The sequence below is a fragment of the Chelonia mydas genome, chromosome 6 (assembly GCF_015237465.2).
Source record: "Chelonia mydas isolate rCheMyd1 chromosome 6, rCheMyd1.pri.v2, whole genome shotgun sequence".
Lineage (NCBI taxonomy): Eukaryota > Metazoa > Chordata > Testudines > Cheloniidae > Chelonia > Chelonia mydas.
In genome coordinates, this window is record NC_051246.2 from 88322650 (window position 1) to 88339541 (window position 16892).

The window sequence follows — 16892 nt, forward strand, 5'->3', positions numbered from 1 at the left end:
GCAAACATCCTTAATTGGGATGCAAATTTAATGCATAGCTTAACACTGTTGACAGCTAAAAGGCTTATATGGAGATTTCGATACATTTTTCCACTTACGTTACAGATGGTAAGCAGCAGATATATAGTAAAGAGCCAGAGCTATTTAAAAAGTGTACCATTTTTATTTCACAGTTTTTATATGCTTGTCAGCATTACAAGACTTACTTTGAGTTTTTCTTCTTGGGAAGCATATGAAATGAAAAAATTGGTTTTCGCGATGAAATACTTGAGAATAATTGAAAAGCTGAAACAGTCTAATCTTTTCAGCTCCAACTGAGAAACAGCTTATTTTATCAAGCCCGTCAGATATTTGATAATTGTTGGCATCTATATTGCTTTCCCACTGATGAAAAAGGATTAGATTACAAATTACAAAGAATTATTGATTTTTTCTGTTCTCCAAATGCTGGAGTTCTGTGTTCACGAATATGTGAGATATAACGCTTGCATATTAGACGCACAGCTGGAATTTTAGGCCTGATCCAACTTCCATTGAAATCAGTGGAAAGATTCTCACTGACTTCAGTGAGATTTGGATCAGACCTATTGTGGTCAGGCCCTGTGCAAACTTCTCTACACAATTGTCGTTAATGCAGCCTAATCCTGTAACTGGCTACACCCTTGAAGACGTCTGTCTTCTGATTGTGGTGTATTTGTACACTGAGGACAAGTAGGTGGATTCTGGCCAGCAGACTCACTTCCCTTAGATTTAAAATCATACATAAAATATATGTCTCCAGATCTGAATAATTCATTGCATCATACAAAATCTATACAAACTCTGAACTGTCCTCTCCCTCATAATGCAACAACAGCTTTTTATGACATTTTATTTTACTCTGAAAAGTTAGTAAATGGTTGTTATGCCAAACCCTATCACTATCCCTTGACTAGCAGGCAGGAACTCTTCATTATTTCCTAGAAGACATGCCTGACCCTCCATGTCCTTAAGAGAATCTGACTTTTCATATTTTGAAATTTACGATACTCTAAAAATATGTGAACTGGTGAAAGGTATTCAAACTAAGGAGCCCAATGTAAATATAAATGTAATTTACTCCCATTTCTTAGCATCTTTATGCTGCCAGAAAGGTGCAAAATGGCCTTCATGTAAATGAGAATTTGGCCATTCATATTTTAAAGAATTCCTTGTAGCTCACTTTGCTTAAAAAGTGAGAATTGCAAATTCTTGTTTTGCTACAGAAAATAATCTTTCTAATAAAACTTTGTAGGACTTCCAAAAATAGACAAAATGAAGCAAAATGTGTCTCTGAAAAGACCACAGCTTTGCAAGGAAAGGTAGAATGTCAATTAAATTGCCCTGTTTATGACTATCTTTTTGTCTTTCATACAGTACAAAACACTTACCTCATTGACTGGAATAATGTTTTTGACGTTGAAGTAGAATCCAAAGTAAACCATATTAAAAACTCCATGGCGGCCCAATGTTGCAGTGAGGCCTTTGTTGAGTCCACGGAATCCTAAGCCATCAGTTGTAATAATTCGCCGTGCTTGGACAAAGGTTGATGGTTGCTGCACATGTAAAACAAAAGAAAGAAGAAATCATTTTTACTAACAATAAGTGTAGTAAACTATCCACAGAGCCTCATTTCAAACCAGACCACTATCAACGTGTTACCAACTCTTGTGATTTTATCACGAGTCTCAAAATATTTGGTGCGTTTTCTTAAAGCCCTAGCCCCTGGAATCTTGAGGTTATGTGAGAATCATAACTTTCATTGAAAAAAAAAAGTTTCTAACCCTCATGATTGCAGAGAAAAGCTTGAAACCATGATCCAAATGTGTCTTAAGGGCTCAGAAACCAGGAAGTGAAGGAAAAGACCCCAAAATTCTTATGTTTTGAAATCTCATGATCTTTATACCAATCTCATGAATTTTTGTTGTCCAGCTCATAATTTTTGAATGCGTGGAGTTGGCCATACTGTTATCAGCAGAGACGCTGTGTTGCTAAGGTTGCAGTAGATGAAAAGCCACATACAAAGTGTATTTGAATATGCCTCAGTATGGATTTAAGAGCCTAACTTTAGGCAAATAATTTTGAAAATCTTGGTCTATATTTATTATAAGTATATTGAAATTAGTGTTTGCGATCTGGTCAAAATGGTTCTCCATTTTCCTGCTTACGCGTCCTAATGGAAATCATGGTTTGCCTCTCTAATGAAATATTTTACTTTAATGGGAGCTGTTGGATTTTGAAAATCAGGCCACTTATTTAAATTCCCTAACCTGGATTTAGGAATCTCATTTAAGATATCCTGTTCTGAAAATCCTGGCCTCAAGGGATAGAAACCTCCTTAGTTCAGGGCATAAGACAACCACTAACTAATGGACGCTAGGAAGAAATTTCCTCTATGGGCAGGTTATTACCTAAGTATCCATTACAAAGATTCTAGCACCTTCCTTTGAGGTATGTGGTATTGGCTGCTGTTTGACAGGCCATCAGAATAGATGCACATTTGATACCACATGGCAAGTCCGTGTTTTCCCAAATGTATTGTACTAGATTTGGTACAGTGAATTACTTTCACTGGTTAACATTAACATTTTAGCTCTTGGCTTTAAGTCACAAGTATTAAAAAGGTAATTTAAAAAGCCTGTTTGCTGACTTGTCCTTGGTTTTCACTAAAACATAATGCCACTTTTGTATAACCAAATATTTAATTAGAAAGGCAAAACATTACTTCCACTAGGATGCTTAAACAGGAAAAGGTAGAACAATTTTGACTAGAACTCTGTAAACACTGCTGATGTCAATATACTTATTTGTTTAATGGGCTTCCATTTTAAAATATCACCCTGGCAGATCAACATCATCAGCCAAATGATCCCAATTATAGCCAACACAACAGGTTACTGCTTATTTAGGTTACAGCCAAGTTTTCTTTTCTTTTACTATTTAGGTTCATTTGTCCTTTACATATTTAGTAACTAATATTGACCCGCTGATGCTCTGCTATCCATCTCTTTCTGTAGAAATAAAAAACAAACCAACCCTATTTTATCATGATGATTTACTTTTGTAGCTACATACAAAGATATCAAAGCTCTTTACTATAGATGAGCATCTGTACACTGAATGCAGATATTCAAACTGGAATTTGATCAGGACACTAGGATTAATGTCGTTGCTCTTGGAAAAATTAAGACTGGATCTTTAAAGATAACCAGCAGTCGTGAACTCAGTTTCAAGTCTCTGCTAAAGAAGGCAACTTCAACAATACAGTGCCCACTGGCATTAAGCTGGATTATTGATTTACTAATGACTCAGAGGGGAAGGGATGCCAGCTGCTGAACACCTGATGCCAGTTTTGGCAGCAGAAGATTTTCGTTGGCAAAGCACAGCTCTGACCTTGGTTAGCTTTTGAAACCTGAAAAGATCCAATGTGTACAGCTGCTAGCATTTGGCCATTGATAAATACCCACTGCAGTGTTTCTATTAGGGGAATTCCATGATGTCAGAGTGCTGGTGTGTCAAATCTGGGGGTCTTCCTCTTTAAATCAACAGACCCCAGAAAGATGCTCAGATATCACAGAACAATCCAATGGTCAGCACACTATTGGTGTGCAGTCTCCCTTGTTCCTTGAAACAGGCTGTATTTCTTATTTAAAGGTAACAGCCAACATAATATGTAAATTGCATTAAGTTTCATCACATGGCATGAACTACACAATGGGATAAGTGCAGACACTGCTTAATCCTTTTAGAAAAACGCTGCATTGTTACAGAGTGAAGACACATCATATAGTAGGTAGTAACAAGAATATGCTACTCATGAGGAAATAGGTCTGGGTTTTGGTAAGTTAAGAATTTTTAAAAGAAAAAATATAATGTCTTCTATTTCTGACATCTCTTTTAGCATATTCAAACAGGAATGGGACAGATCCTCAACTGGTGGAAGTCAACACAGCTCTATTGAAGTCATAGAATCATAGAATAATGGAACTGGAAGGGACCTCGAGAGGCAGGACTAAGTATTATCTAGACCAACGGTGTCCAATAGAAATTCGATGCTAGCCACACTGCTAGCCATACTTGTGGTTTTGAATTTTTCTTATTAGCCACATTATAAAAAAGCCACATTAAGCCACATTATAAAAAAGCCACATGCATTAGCCACAATTCAATAGCCTACTAGCCACATGTGGCTAGTGGTGAACGTATTGGACACCGCTGATCTAGTCCATCCCTGACAGGTGTTTGTCCAACCTGCTCTTAAAAATCCTCAATGATGGAGATTCCACAACCTCCCTAGGCAATTTATTCCAGTGCTTAACCACCCTGACAGGAAGTTTTTCCTAATGTCCAGCCTAAATCGCCCTTGCTGCAATTTAAGCCCATTGCTTCTTGTCCTAACCTCAGAAGTTAAGAACAACAATTTTTCTCCCTCCTCCTTGTAACAACCTTTTATGTTCTTGAAAACTGTTATCATGTCCCCGCTCAGTCTTCTCTTCTCCAGACTAAGCAAACCCAATTTTTTCCATCTTTTCTCATAGGTCATGTTTTCTAGACCTTTAATAATTTCTGTTGCTCTTCTCTGGACTTTCTCCAATTTGTCCAAATCTTTCCTGAAATGTGGCACCCAGAACTGGACACAATACTCCAGCTGAGGCCTAACTGGCGCGGAGTAGAGCGGAAGAATTACTTCTCATGTCTTGCTTACAATACTCCTGCTAATACATCCCAGAATGATGTTTGCTTTTTTTTTCTCAACAGTGCTACACTGTTGACTCATATTTACCTTGTGATCCACTATGACCCCCAGATCCCTTTCCTCAGTATTCCTTTTTAGGAAGTCATTTCCCATTTTGTATGTGCGCAACTGATTGTTCCTTCCTAAGTGGAGTACTTTGTGTTTGTTCTTTTTGAATTTCATCCTATTTACTTCAGACCATTTCTCCAGTTTGTCCAGATCACTTTGAATTGTAATCCTATCCTCCAAAGCACTTGCAACCCCTCCCAGCTTGGTATTGTCTGCAAACTTTATAAGTTACTCTCTATGCCATTTTCGAAATCATTGATGAAGATATTGAATAGAACTGGACCTAGAACCGATCCCTGCGGGACCCCACTCGTTATGCCCTTCCAGCATGACTGTGAACCACTGATAACTACTCTCCGGGAACGATTTTCCAACCAGTTATGCACCCACCTTATAGTAGCTCCATCTAGGTTGTATAGTGAATAGAGTTCAGCCAATTTACACCAGTGGAATATCTGGCATTATATTTTTAGATACATAAAATGTTAGTAAAATTTACAAAGCACCTAAGTGACTCAGTCCCATTTACTTTTTTTTTCAAGAGGACAAATAAAAACTTATTTGATTTTCAAAGGGAATTAGGTCCCTAGGTGCTCATTTAGGTGCTTTTGAAAATTTTACATGAATGACTACGACATAACCATAGTACTGCAATTAGGGCATTGTTAGCATTTTCATTAAGCATCAGTGTATTTTGATTCCTTTTTTTAAGCTCAAAGAGCTTTGATTTCAAAAATTGAAGCTTTGATTTTCTAGAACAATTACTATGAGGAATATCACTGATTTTTTTATTTTATTTTTTTGAAGATCAGAGGAGAAAAACGTAGAGGATATAGGTTTAATTTGGGGGGGGGATAATTAATTATAACTCACTGCAAAGAAAAGCAGTGAGGTGGATTAAAAACCCTGTGAGGGAGAATAAAGTCTCTGGAATTTATGTGCGGAGAGGATGTTGTGTTCCCATTTAGTGCTGCTGGAACTAGTTTGCTCACAATATGGTATTAATACATTTATACTCAAAAGGAAAAGTTTGTATCGAGGCAGGCCAATTGTATCTGCAGAGGTATAGAGAAGGTCTGATTATTTGTTCATGGACCTGACAGATTGTAATACTGGTTCACGATTTTTTCATATTACAGAGCATGTCATACGAGAGAACGAGAGAGAGAGAGAAAGATCTTTTCATTAATCACCTTTCCAGCTCCCCAATTGCTTTACTTTCCATACAGTATTCTCTGTGGCCCTATTGACCATGGAGGAAGGAGGGTCCATGGGTTAGAGTGTTAACCTCGGCTACAGAAGACATAGGTTCAAGTCCCTGCTCTGTGTACTTTCTGTGTAACCTTAGGCAAGTCACTTAACCTCTTTCTATGCCCCAGTTCCCCATCTGTAATATGGTGATAACAGTATTTTCGTATCTCACATGGGTGTTGTAAGAGCATCACAAAGAGGAGTAAAACATCTGGCTCCTAATGTGCAACTAGGTACTTTCCCTATATTTATTATTTTGTCAGCAAAGTTTCCTATTCCACCTTTGTTAAAATAGCATTGCTTAGAGGGAATAGCATTATTTCATCCAAACAGCCTCAGAGAAAGTTTTGTACAATGAGAATAGAGATTCTGATTAAATATTAAAATTAACTTTAAAGTATTTCTTATATTTAACAAAGTATTGAAAAAAGAATGGAATAGTTACCATACCTCTGTGAAAGCATTCCGATTTGCCTGTAAGCTAACCTTTACTACTTCAAATGGGTTAACCACAACTGCTTCTGTTAATCCAGATCCCAGACCAGCAACTGCAAACGTCTAGGGAAATTAAATCAATCAATACTTAAAAATCAAGTTTTCATGAGCACTGTGGTAAAATGTCCCATACATCACATGATGAAGCTGAATGATATGATGAAAATGGAGAGACCTTCACTAATGCAGCAGTATACCATTACTAAACAGCTTTAGCCCTTGATTAGATGTTGACAGTTCATGAAGAAGAAATTATAAAAACCAAAACCACATTCCAAAAATTCAAAATAAAACGTCAAAGTCCTATCAACAATGAATTCTCTCTAGCTGGAAGGAAAGCTGTGTTACTGATTTAAGATGCATACATGGAAAAATAATGTTCCCATGTTATATTTGGGTGGAGTTTGAATGCAATAAATAATAATTTTGGTTTTTTAAAATATAGATGTAGCTATGTAATACTTAAAAAAACTTCTGTGTATTCAGCATTAAATCAAATGCACTTAAAATATAGTAAAAGTAATGAATATTCCAGGCTAAATTGTGAAGCACTTACTCAAGCAAAATGCCCACTTAGAAGGAAAATTCTCCATAGGTAAATTTCAACCCTGAGATGACTTAAGTGGTACTTAAGTGGTGCAGAGGGCTGGTGCTGGCCCCCTTCACTGGGGTGAATTCACCCCATCTGCTCAAAAAATCAATGGCACAGTATGGCCCTGAGTAAGGCCTGTGCTTTGCACTCAGGTAGAATACGCCATATTTAGAAAGATAAAAAATGGTTTACTTTGTTCATAATAGATAAACAACAGCTAAGTATCAGAGCAGTTAAGAAAATTCAAAATAATTAATCTTGGGCTGTTTGTTTCTTTGTTTTAGTCTCCAGTGCCAGCCACTTATAAGAATCCTCCCGCTCCTCTACCACCTTAAACCCACAGCATAGCATATGGAGTAAACTGGCTGAAATAGGAAAAGAACCATGGTGGGAGGAAAGCAATAGTCAGGAAAACATTCCATTCAGCTCACAGGGGGCCAGACGGTGACTGACTCTGAGTGTTCAAGAAGGGAGAGGGTGGCAGGAGCCTTTAACCCTTTGTTCACTTATACAGGGGCAGTCTCAGTCCCAGTCATTCTGCACCCGGAATACTGGCCATGCTGCCAGTAGGGCTATATTTCCCTCGTGGGATGGGAGCATGGCCCCACCCCTTCATTAGCAGTTGTCGGTCTGAAGCCAAGGGGAAGAGGGTGGGAACACTTGTTTCTCCTTTTCAGTGGGTCATGAACTCTGCCAGAAGACCTGGAGGTATTCCACTTGCCTCAGCCTGGAGGTATATAGAAAACCTCTAGGATTCCTCTTCTCCCCCCCGGCCCCAATGGCTATGGCATTTAAAACACAAGAGAGCCCTAAGTGTAACTGAAAACGATAGCAATGTAATGAAAGCGGCATTATTCATTAAAAAAATTATTGGGATGTTTGTTGCCCAGTACAGCTGCTATACGAATCAAAGCTGCTCTTTGTTAAGAACGTATGCTGTTATGTTTACTAGTTTTCACCATGCTGTTCTTGGAAAAGGGTGGCAATACACCAAAAATCCTGAAACCTGCTCTTTCCACTTGCCAGGGTTGCAAATGACAGCTTCTCCATTGTACATTAAGAAAGAGGGAGTTTGCTGACAACATGAGGGGACTGTAAACAACCATGGCACCAATGGAGTACTTAGGAGGAGGAAATTTCATGTGAAGAGTTTACCGTCCTGCATGAGAAGGGCAAGAGCATGTTGTTTCACACAGACAGTACCTGGGGTAATGATAAACTAAAGGTTTCCTCTCTATTTTTACACCCTTTAGCAGGCACAGTATAGTCTAATATAGGGCACTTATTCTTACAAGACAAGTGACCATATATTTTCTTTGTCTGTCACAAACTTCCATCCCAGGAACCAAAACTGTAAAAAGAATTCTAATCCCAAACTCACCTGACCACAAAATCTATAATCCAGATGTTCAGGATTTTATTATTTATTACATACCCTTTTCCAAGTAGTTCACATTTTTTTAGTCTTGCTTAAAACTCAGATACATGGATTATTATAAACAGAATACAGGTGTCTCTACAAAGTGTGAGGTGTTTTATGCATGCCAAAATATTTTTAAAAGGGAGTAGACAGAAGGCAAGAGATTAAAAGTAGAAACATCGAAATGAAATCTGGTTGAAATTTTTCAGACAAAAATTTTCAGTTAAAAATAGCCTTTTAAAAAAATCCATGAAAATTGTTGACATTCTTCATTTTCCCCAGAAAACAGCATCGTGCCCCTTTTTCCCATTTGTTATTGAAAATATTATAGAAAATGATATAAAAATGGTTGTTCACGCTTTTTGTTTACCAAAAAATGTTGCTGAAAAGGTTAGCAAGATCTTCATTTAATGAAAAGCTGGGTTTTGATCATCAAAAAATGTCAATAACCATTTCAATCACATTTTCAATGGTGTCTTTGATAAATATATTTCCAAAAATATCGAAAAATAAACAATGTTTTGACTACTTCAAAATGAAAACTTTGAAACTTAGAAATTTTTTTACAAAATGACCATTTTTTGACCAGCTGCAACTGAAATGTATTTACTATGGTAACTTATTGATTTTTCCTAGATATCACACATTATACTTTAGCTTTTGGACTCTTCCCATGTTTTCCAAGGCAACACCTTCATTTCTGCTATCTGCAGCTCAGATACCTGGCATGTTTTTTCTGTTGTATTTCACACGGGCATCACGCTAAGTATCTTGGTCCTTTTACTTTTGGGGAAGGGTAGAGGGACATCCAATATTTCCTTAAATGAACGAAAACCCTAATTATGTATTCACACTTACCAATCCTGGTGATAGTGAAGCATGTCCTAGTAATTTCTTGTATTGTTCAAAGGTGAAAAACTATAAATTAAATACAGTTACATTTAAAACTCAGCAATGTTTAGAAGATTTTATTACAAGTTATTTATTTGATTTAGAAAAAAGAGACAATGAAGGCCTGATTCTCCACTGTCTCATACCCTCTGTAGGTACAAGTGTAAATGACTACATAAACTACAAGGTAGTGGAGAATCAGGCCCTTCAGATGATTTCATGAGTAAATAAGGCATAAAGTTAACACAAATGGAATTAAAGACAATGAGCTATTGTACACAAGAAAAGATTTGCAATACATAGTTCTTGCTTTCAATTTACTAACCTTTGCTCTAATGGCTCATTTTCAGATGTTTTTATGTAAGTTACAGAATAGCTAATGTAATCGTTTTTGTAATAAATTAACTATACTATTTCCATTTTTGTCTGATATTAGTACACTTCTCATCAGAGAGATGCAAACTGATAGAATTGCAGAATGGCAGTTTGTGTATGTTTCTGTAGTCTTCCACCATGAAATGATATTTCTCTTCCAATTTCTTCCCCCCTTTAAAAATAAGTCTCACACAGAACTGTCTAATTTTGCTTAAGGGACTGGTCCTCAGAAGTGCTGGGCATATACAACTCCTCTGAGGATTAGTTTCACAATCAGTGCCTTTTGTATTGTAACTTGAGGGGAGAGATGGGAAATTGGGAAAGCAGGATTGGTCCTGCTTTGAGCAGGGGGTTGGACTAGATGACCTCCTGAGGTCCCTTCCAACCCTGATATTCTATGATTCTAATTTAGTTTTTCCTGCACCTCATTGTAACGAGCCAGCCAGGATTGAATGATACCCATTGTCACCTAAAACTTTCCTTGGATGTTTCAGCACATCAATTGTCCAGTGTTGCCAGATTCAAAGACAGAACAACTGGAGGGCCTTGTCCTTGAAAGAAGAATACACAGGGTGAAACCCTGACCCCACTGAAGTCTTTGACAACATTCCTACTGACTTTAATGAAGACAGGATTTCAGCCACAGTTCCCAACTTCTTGGGTGTAAATTCAGAAAGTTCTAAATCATCTAAATTTGCAAATGTACTGCTGAAATAGCTGAAATAATGTTTCATAGAATCATAGAAGATTAGGGTTGGAAGAGACTGCAGGAGGTCATCTAGTCCAACCCCCTGCTCAAAGCAGGACCAACCCCAACTAAATCATCCCAGCCAGGGCTTTGTCAAGCTGGGCCTTAAAAACCTCTAAAGATGGAGATTCCACCACCTCCCTAGGTAACCCATTTCAGTGCTTCACGACTCTCCTAGTGAAACAGTTTTTCCTAACAGCCAACCTAGACCTCCCCCACTGCAACTTGAGACCATTGCTCCTTGTTCTGTCATCTGCCACCACTGAGAACAGCCTAGCTCCATCCTCTTTGGAACCCCCCTTCAGGTAGTTGAAGGCAGCTATCAAATCCCCCCTTTACTCTTCTCTTCTGCAGACTAAATAAGCCCAGTTCCCTTAGCCTCTTCTCATAAGTCATCCTTTCTGTAGTGGGGGCCCAAAACTGGACACACTATTCCAGATGTGGCCTCACCAGTGCCGAATAGAGGGGAATAATCACTTCCCTTGATCTGCTGGCAATGCTCCTACTAATGCAGCCCAATATGCCGTTAGCCTTCTTGGCAACAAGGGCACACTGTTGACTCATATCCAGCTTCTCGTCCACTGTAATCCCCAGGTACTTTTCTGCAGAATTGCTGCTTAGCCAGTTGGTCCGCAGCCTGTAGCCGTGCATGGGATTCTTCCGTCCTAAGTGCAGGACTCTGCATTTGTCCTTGTTGAACCTCATCAGATTTCTTTTAACCCAATTCTCCAATTTGTCTAGGTCACTCTGGACCCTATCCCTACCCTCCAGTGTATCTAACTCTCCCCCCAGCTTAGTGTCATCTGTAAACTTGCTGAGGGTGCACTCCATCCCATCATCCAGATCATTAATGAAGATGTTGAACAAAATCGGCCCCACGACAGACCCCTGGAGCACTCCACTTCATGCCAGCTGCCAACTAGACATCGAGCCATTGATCACTACCCATTGAGCCCGACAATCTAGCCACCTTTCTATCCACCTTATAGTCCATTCATCCAATCCATACTTTTTTAACCTGCTGGCAAGAATACTGTGGGAGACCATATCAAAAGCTTTGCTAAAGTCAAGATATATCACATCCACTGCTTTCTCCAGATCCACAGATCCAGTTATCTCATCATAGAAGGCAATCACGTTGGTCAGGCATGACTTGCCCTTGGTGAATCCATGTTGACTGTTCCTGATCACCTTCCTCTCCTCCAAGTGCTTCAAAATGGATTCCTTGAGGACCTGCTCCATGATTTTTCCAGGGATTGAGGTGAGGCTGACCGATCTGTGGTTCCCCAGATTCTCCTTCTTCCCTTTTTAAAAGATGGGCACTATATTTGCGTTTTTCCAAACGTCTGGGATGTTACTAGGTTGCCTCCCCCATTCAGTAAGGGTCCCACACTTTCCCTGACCTTCTTCTTGTTGCTAACATTCCTGTAGAAACCCTTCTTGTTACCCTACACATCCCTTGCTAGTTGCAACTCCAGTTGTGCTTTGGCCTTCCTTCCATGCCCTGTATGCTCGAGCAATATTTTTATACTCCTCCCTATTCATCTGTCCAAGTTTCCACTTCTTGTAAACTTCCTTTTTGTGTTTAAGCTCATCAGAGATTTCTCTGTAAAGCCACGCTGGTCGCCTGTCATATTTGCTATTCTTTCTGCCCATCGGGATGGTTTGTTCCTGCGCCCTCAATAAGGCTTCTTTAAAATACAGCCAGCTCTCCTGTACTCCTTTCCCCCTCATATTAGCCTCTTAGGGGATGCTGCCCATCAGTTCTCTGAGGTAGTCAAAGTCGGCTTTTCTGAAGTCCAGGGTTGGTATTCTGCTGCTCCCCTTTCTTCCTTTTGTCAGGATCCTGAACTCAACCATCTCATGATCACTGCTGCTGATGCCATCCAGAGTAACTACTTTAAGAACAGTAAATTCTTGCCAGAATGATGAAGTAGGACAGGAGAGAACTTTCAGGGATAGAGAGGGAAGAAGGGGGTCCAAGTTTCAGGTAGAACTTAGAAATATTACAAGTAATAGTCCATATAAGTTTCATGGTTTTATATTTTTGAGAGAGACGAGAATATGCCAGGCTTAGAAGGACTATAAAGCTCACCAGACTTGAGTCTCCCATAATTATCAAACAAGTGTCCAGTACTTCCCTGTCAAAGGATGGTGACTTTGACATGACGCTTTCAGTACTAAGGGAAGAATAAAGCAACGAAAAATGGAGGTTCTTAGGGCTTTACCACAGATGTATTCTGGGACTTTCTGAACATTTATCAGAAACATGGGGCAAAAGTTACCACCTCCCCACCTCTAAAAAGTGAGTAACCAACAACCTCTTATCTTCCAGACTCCTGCCCAATGTTCCTGCTGCAGTGCTGAATGTGCCCTAGCATTCCATTATTTTTACGAAGCTGATTCAAGCCAACTTGGTATCTCTTGGACCGCTGTTCAATTGGATTCCAACTACAAGGCCAAGATTGTGTGTGGAATCTTCTCCCACCCCTTCACGTGCAGCCAAACTATTCTGCCATGTCAAGGGAAGCAAGGGGAAATGTGTCCAGAACTGATGTATGTTTCTTGAGAGACACAGGGAATGGAGTTTTCCTATTAAACACAAGGAGGTGCTTGACCTGTAATGTGCCCAGGCCAAGGGAGAGAACCTGATACCCCACGGACTTAGTTTATCACAGAGCTCTGCATATAAAACAACACTTACTCTACAGCACGTGTCACTGGAGCATAAGCAGTAAATACCACACTGGCATTTCAACTTGTTCCTGGGATGTGGGGTCTTCCATGACTCAGGGCCCTGTGCTGCAGCAAGTTTGGTAGCATTTTCTGGACCAGATCTGTTTTCTAGTTTCTAGAAAAGTTACTAGAATCACATCAGGTACAACAAAGGACCAGACATGAATGGGCTAATGTAACAATGCCAAACTTAAAGCTAGAATAAAATACATATTACATATCTATGACGGCAAATGTAACCTACACACTTCCTGGGTGTGGTGTTCTGTCCTCTCTAGTGGCACCAAGACCACTTAGAGATTAATTAGTCTGTTCTACAGCCTTGGCTTAAAGCCAGTTGGCTTTTAGCTCATGCAGCAGAGACTCATGCACTAAGCTCCAGAGACCCCAGGTTCAATCTCGCCTGACGATGCCCGGGATCTGTCGGTGTTACACACTGTTGAAACTGTGAAATCTTAGAGCCTGACACTCCAGCCACAGGATACAAATAGCTTCCTCTGTATTCAACAGGAATGACTCTTAGACTCCAGCAGGAGAATTCAGCCCCTAGAATTTAATTGCTTTCCAGACACTGTATTGACTTAACAGCAATCTACAGCACTTAGTGCAAATATGTTTAAGATCAATGCAATAGGTCTGTCAATAATCAAACAAGATAAAAGTGTTAGGCATAAACCTATAATTATCTTTATTGCTAAGTTAAATAACCATGAAATACACCTCTCTTAAACAGTATGCCATAATTTCCAGCGTCAATTTTACTTGTATGGCAAAAGAAAATCTCCGGAAAAATCTCAAGTACAGCAGGGTCCATTATGATACTGAATTAAATTCATTTCTTATTGTTGTAAAGTTGCTTTATTCTCTCTCCAATGTCTTTCTGTAGAGTGCTACCCTTCCCACCTTTTAAGGAATTTCTGCTATTCCTTAATGTTTTCCACAGTCTCCTAGATCTGTGAAATGGCCATAAAAAAAGAAGAAATATACTACCTGGAAATGTTTTGGTCTTAAAAATTTTACCTTAAAGTACTGATAGCTTCCTAAAGTCCCAAATAAAAGAACTGCTTAATAGTAACTCTTTCACATGATGTGAATAGAGGTTTTTTTTAAAGAAATATAATCAATGCCAGTAAAAACTTAATATAAAATTTAGTTGGACATACCAAAATGACTCTGCGTGTGAATAATTTTGTCAAAAGGCTCTGCATAGATAGACAGGCTTCTATGTCCCCAGTCATTGAAAGGGATGAGCACCCAAAGTGCCTTTAATAACATAGAATGAAGTAATTTATTTTACTACACAATTATATTAACAGCTATCCTCACAAAGTCCAAAGAAACATATATTTAAAATATATGCATTCATATATTTAATAACCAATACTGCCCATCTGGCAAAGATACACTTAAATCTATGTTACACAGAAAAAAGCCAAAGTACTTACCATATGTCTCAATAACTTTAAGGTTAAAATATGCTTGAAACAAGATGTCTGGGAACAGATGCACAATATACATTTTCCCAAAAAGTTCATCTGTTAACCATTGTACTGGCACCACTGATTTCTGTTATCCAAGCCCAAGCTAACTCAGGGTTATAAAGTTTTCATCCTTCAGAAATACCAGCTTTCTTTTTAGAAAGGAAAAAGGAGAGATGGAGAGAAAGAAACACAAAGACAGACAGACAGATAGACAAAGGATCAAATCTCTTCAAAGGTGAACCCAGGTCTCTGACACCTAGCTTTAAAGTAAAATATTGCATCAGAACATTTTGGTTTTAATGGCTTTATTTTTACATGCAAATAGATGTATCCAGCTAATACATTATTCCATGCAGACAATGCTACATTTCTTCTCAGCAGGAACTCTGCCTTGTTTGTTTATCTTGGTGATCTTTAATTAGTGCAGTCATTTCATAATTCAAGTCACCCTTCCTGTACAATTGGAGCTGTGAAAAATATTCACCACCAAACCAGAAACCACACTGCCAGAAACCAGAAAATGCCCTTCCCACTGTTGAGGCTCCCTCACTGTTGGTGAAAGGGAAAAGCTGGAGTTTCCCTAGTTACTGCTCAAGCCTCAAAGTCTTTTGCATGGACCACCATGTTGTGGTCCAGATCACCAACAGTTTCACAACCCAGCATACCTAAATGGGAAGGATGTATCCCGAGGCCTGTTAGAGTGAGTGGGAGCTACTGAGGAAGGGAAGAAGAGAAATGGATCTAAGAAACCAGTGATCTTCCTTGGTGTTTCTTGTTCATATCCAAGAAAAGCTAAAGGAATTTTGAATCTACTTAGATTCTCTTTAGCCCAATGTCCATGGGTTTCACAGAGCTCTAAGCAGGATGCTATAACTTGTGCTGTCTGGTAACAGCTTGCAGCAAGTTGCTCCATCAGCCAGGATCTCTAGAGCATATTGCACTCCTATCCTGACCCCTCCTGCCACTGAAATGCCCCCTCTGTGGAATACTGCTGCTGCATTTAGGCAGCTTTAGATCCTTTTTATGCCCACAAGAGCCGTGCAAAGGAACTTAAGGGAAGCCAAGGATCTCAGCATTGCCAATTCTCACAATTTTACTGAGATTCTTGTGATATTCGGTGTTTTTCTTAAAGCCTCAGCACCAAGAATCATGTTATTATGTGAGCATATCAGCCTTCATTTAGCAAAAACAAAAAGGTGTAAGTTTTAGCTCTCATGATTATCGAAAGTATGTAGAAAATGTGCATCCTAACAGCTCAAAAACCAGAGAGCAGAGAGATCCTCACATTTATTATTCTTTAACATCTAATGATTTTTAAGACAATCTCATCACTTGGGGCCGGCCTGACTCATGACTTCTGAATGATTGGGGTTGGCAGTACTGGAATCTAGCCCAGTGCCTAAACCTACCCTTTTACTAAGTATATACCAGTACCTGTACTCAGAAGCAACCATCAGACTGACTTTCTGACCTTTTATCAAATTAATGTGAAGAAAAGAAAGCGCATGATCCAAGTCATTAGGAGGGTTTCAAAATTTCAACCTTAGACTCTGTACTGCAACTCCAAATTAAATACAGCCATAGTTTTTCTTTGTTATATTCAATAATTGTAAGAGACAGTGATTGTCTCATTTGTATCCACAATGATAATAACAGCAGGACTCTACCAAGAGATCTTCTTTAGGATCACGTGATGGGGCTACAGTCTATCATTTTACACACATGTAATACCTACATAAGTGAATGGGAACATTGTGTAATGACTGATGGCAGACTAAGGCCCAGATTGATCTGGGGCCCTTGGGGAAAGTAAAACAAAAAAGAGAGAAAATCCAATGAACAGCATTATGCACAGGAGGTCCTTCTACATGTACACATTCAACTGAAGAACCAAAAAATATTAATGCAGAAAACTCCACAATTGTGTGGTGAAAGGTTTTAAATCATCCTAATAAAAGTAAAGTTGTAAGAAGCAATGTAGAGAATGAGGGAAGCATATCAGAACAAATAAAGTTATCATTTAACAGTGAAGGCAATTTGATAGGCCAGTATTAATTTATTTCTACTATAACAGAGCTAAA

At 38.9% G+C, this 16892-nt stretch overlaps 1 protein-coding gene across 18 annotated transcripts in view; it reads right to left on the bottom strand.

The window, feature by feature from the left end:
* SLC25A21 (solute carrier family 25 member 21) overlaps window positions 1-16892 on the bottom strand; it is a 373699-nt gene that overhangs the window by 12661 nt on the left and 344146 nt on the right. For all 18 annotated transcript variants that reach the window (XM_037900636.2, XM_043549748.1, XM_037900640.2 and 15 more), the window contains 3 exons: window positions 9439-9498; window positions 6524-6631; window positions 1410-1574 (listed from right to left, as the gene is read on the bottom strand). In XM_037900636.2, coding sequence (XP_037756564.1) covers window positions 1410-1574; window positions 6524-6631; window positions 9439-9498 — 333 coding nt within the window. The remainder of the gene's footprint in view (window positions 1-1409; window positions 1575-6523; window positions 6632-9438; window positions 9499-16892) is intronic.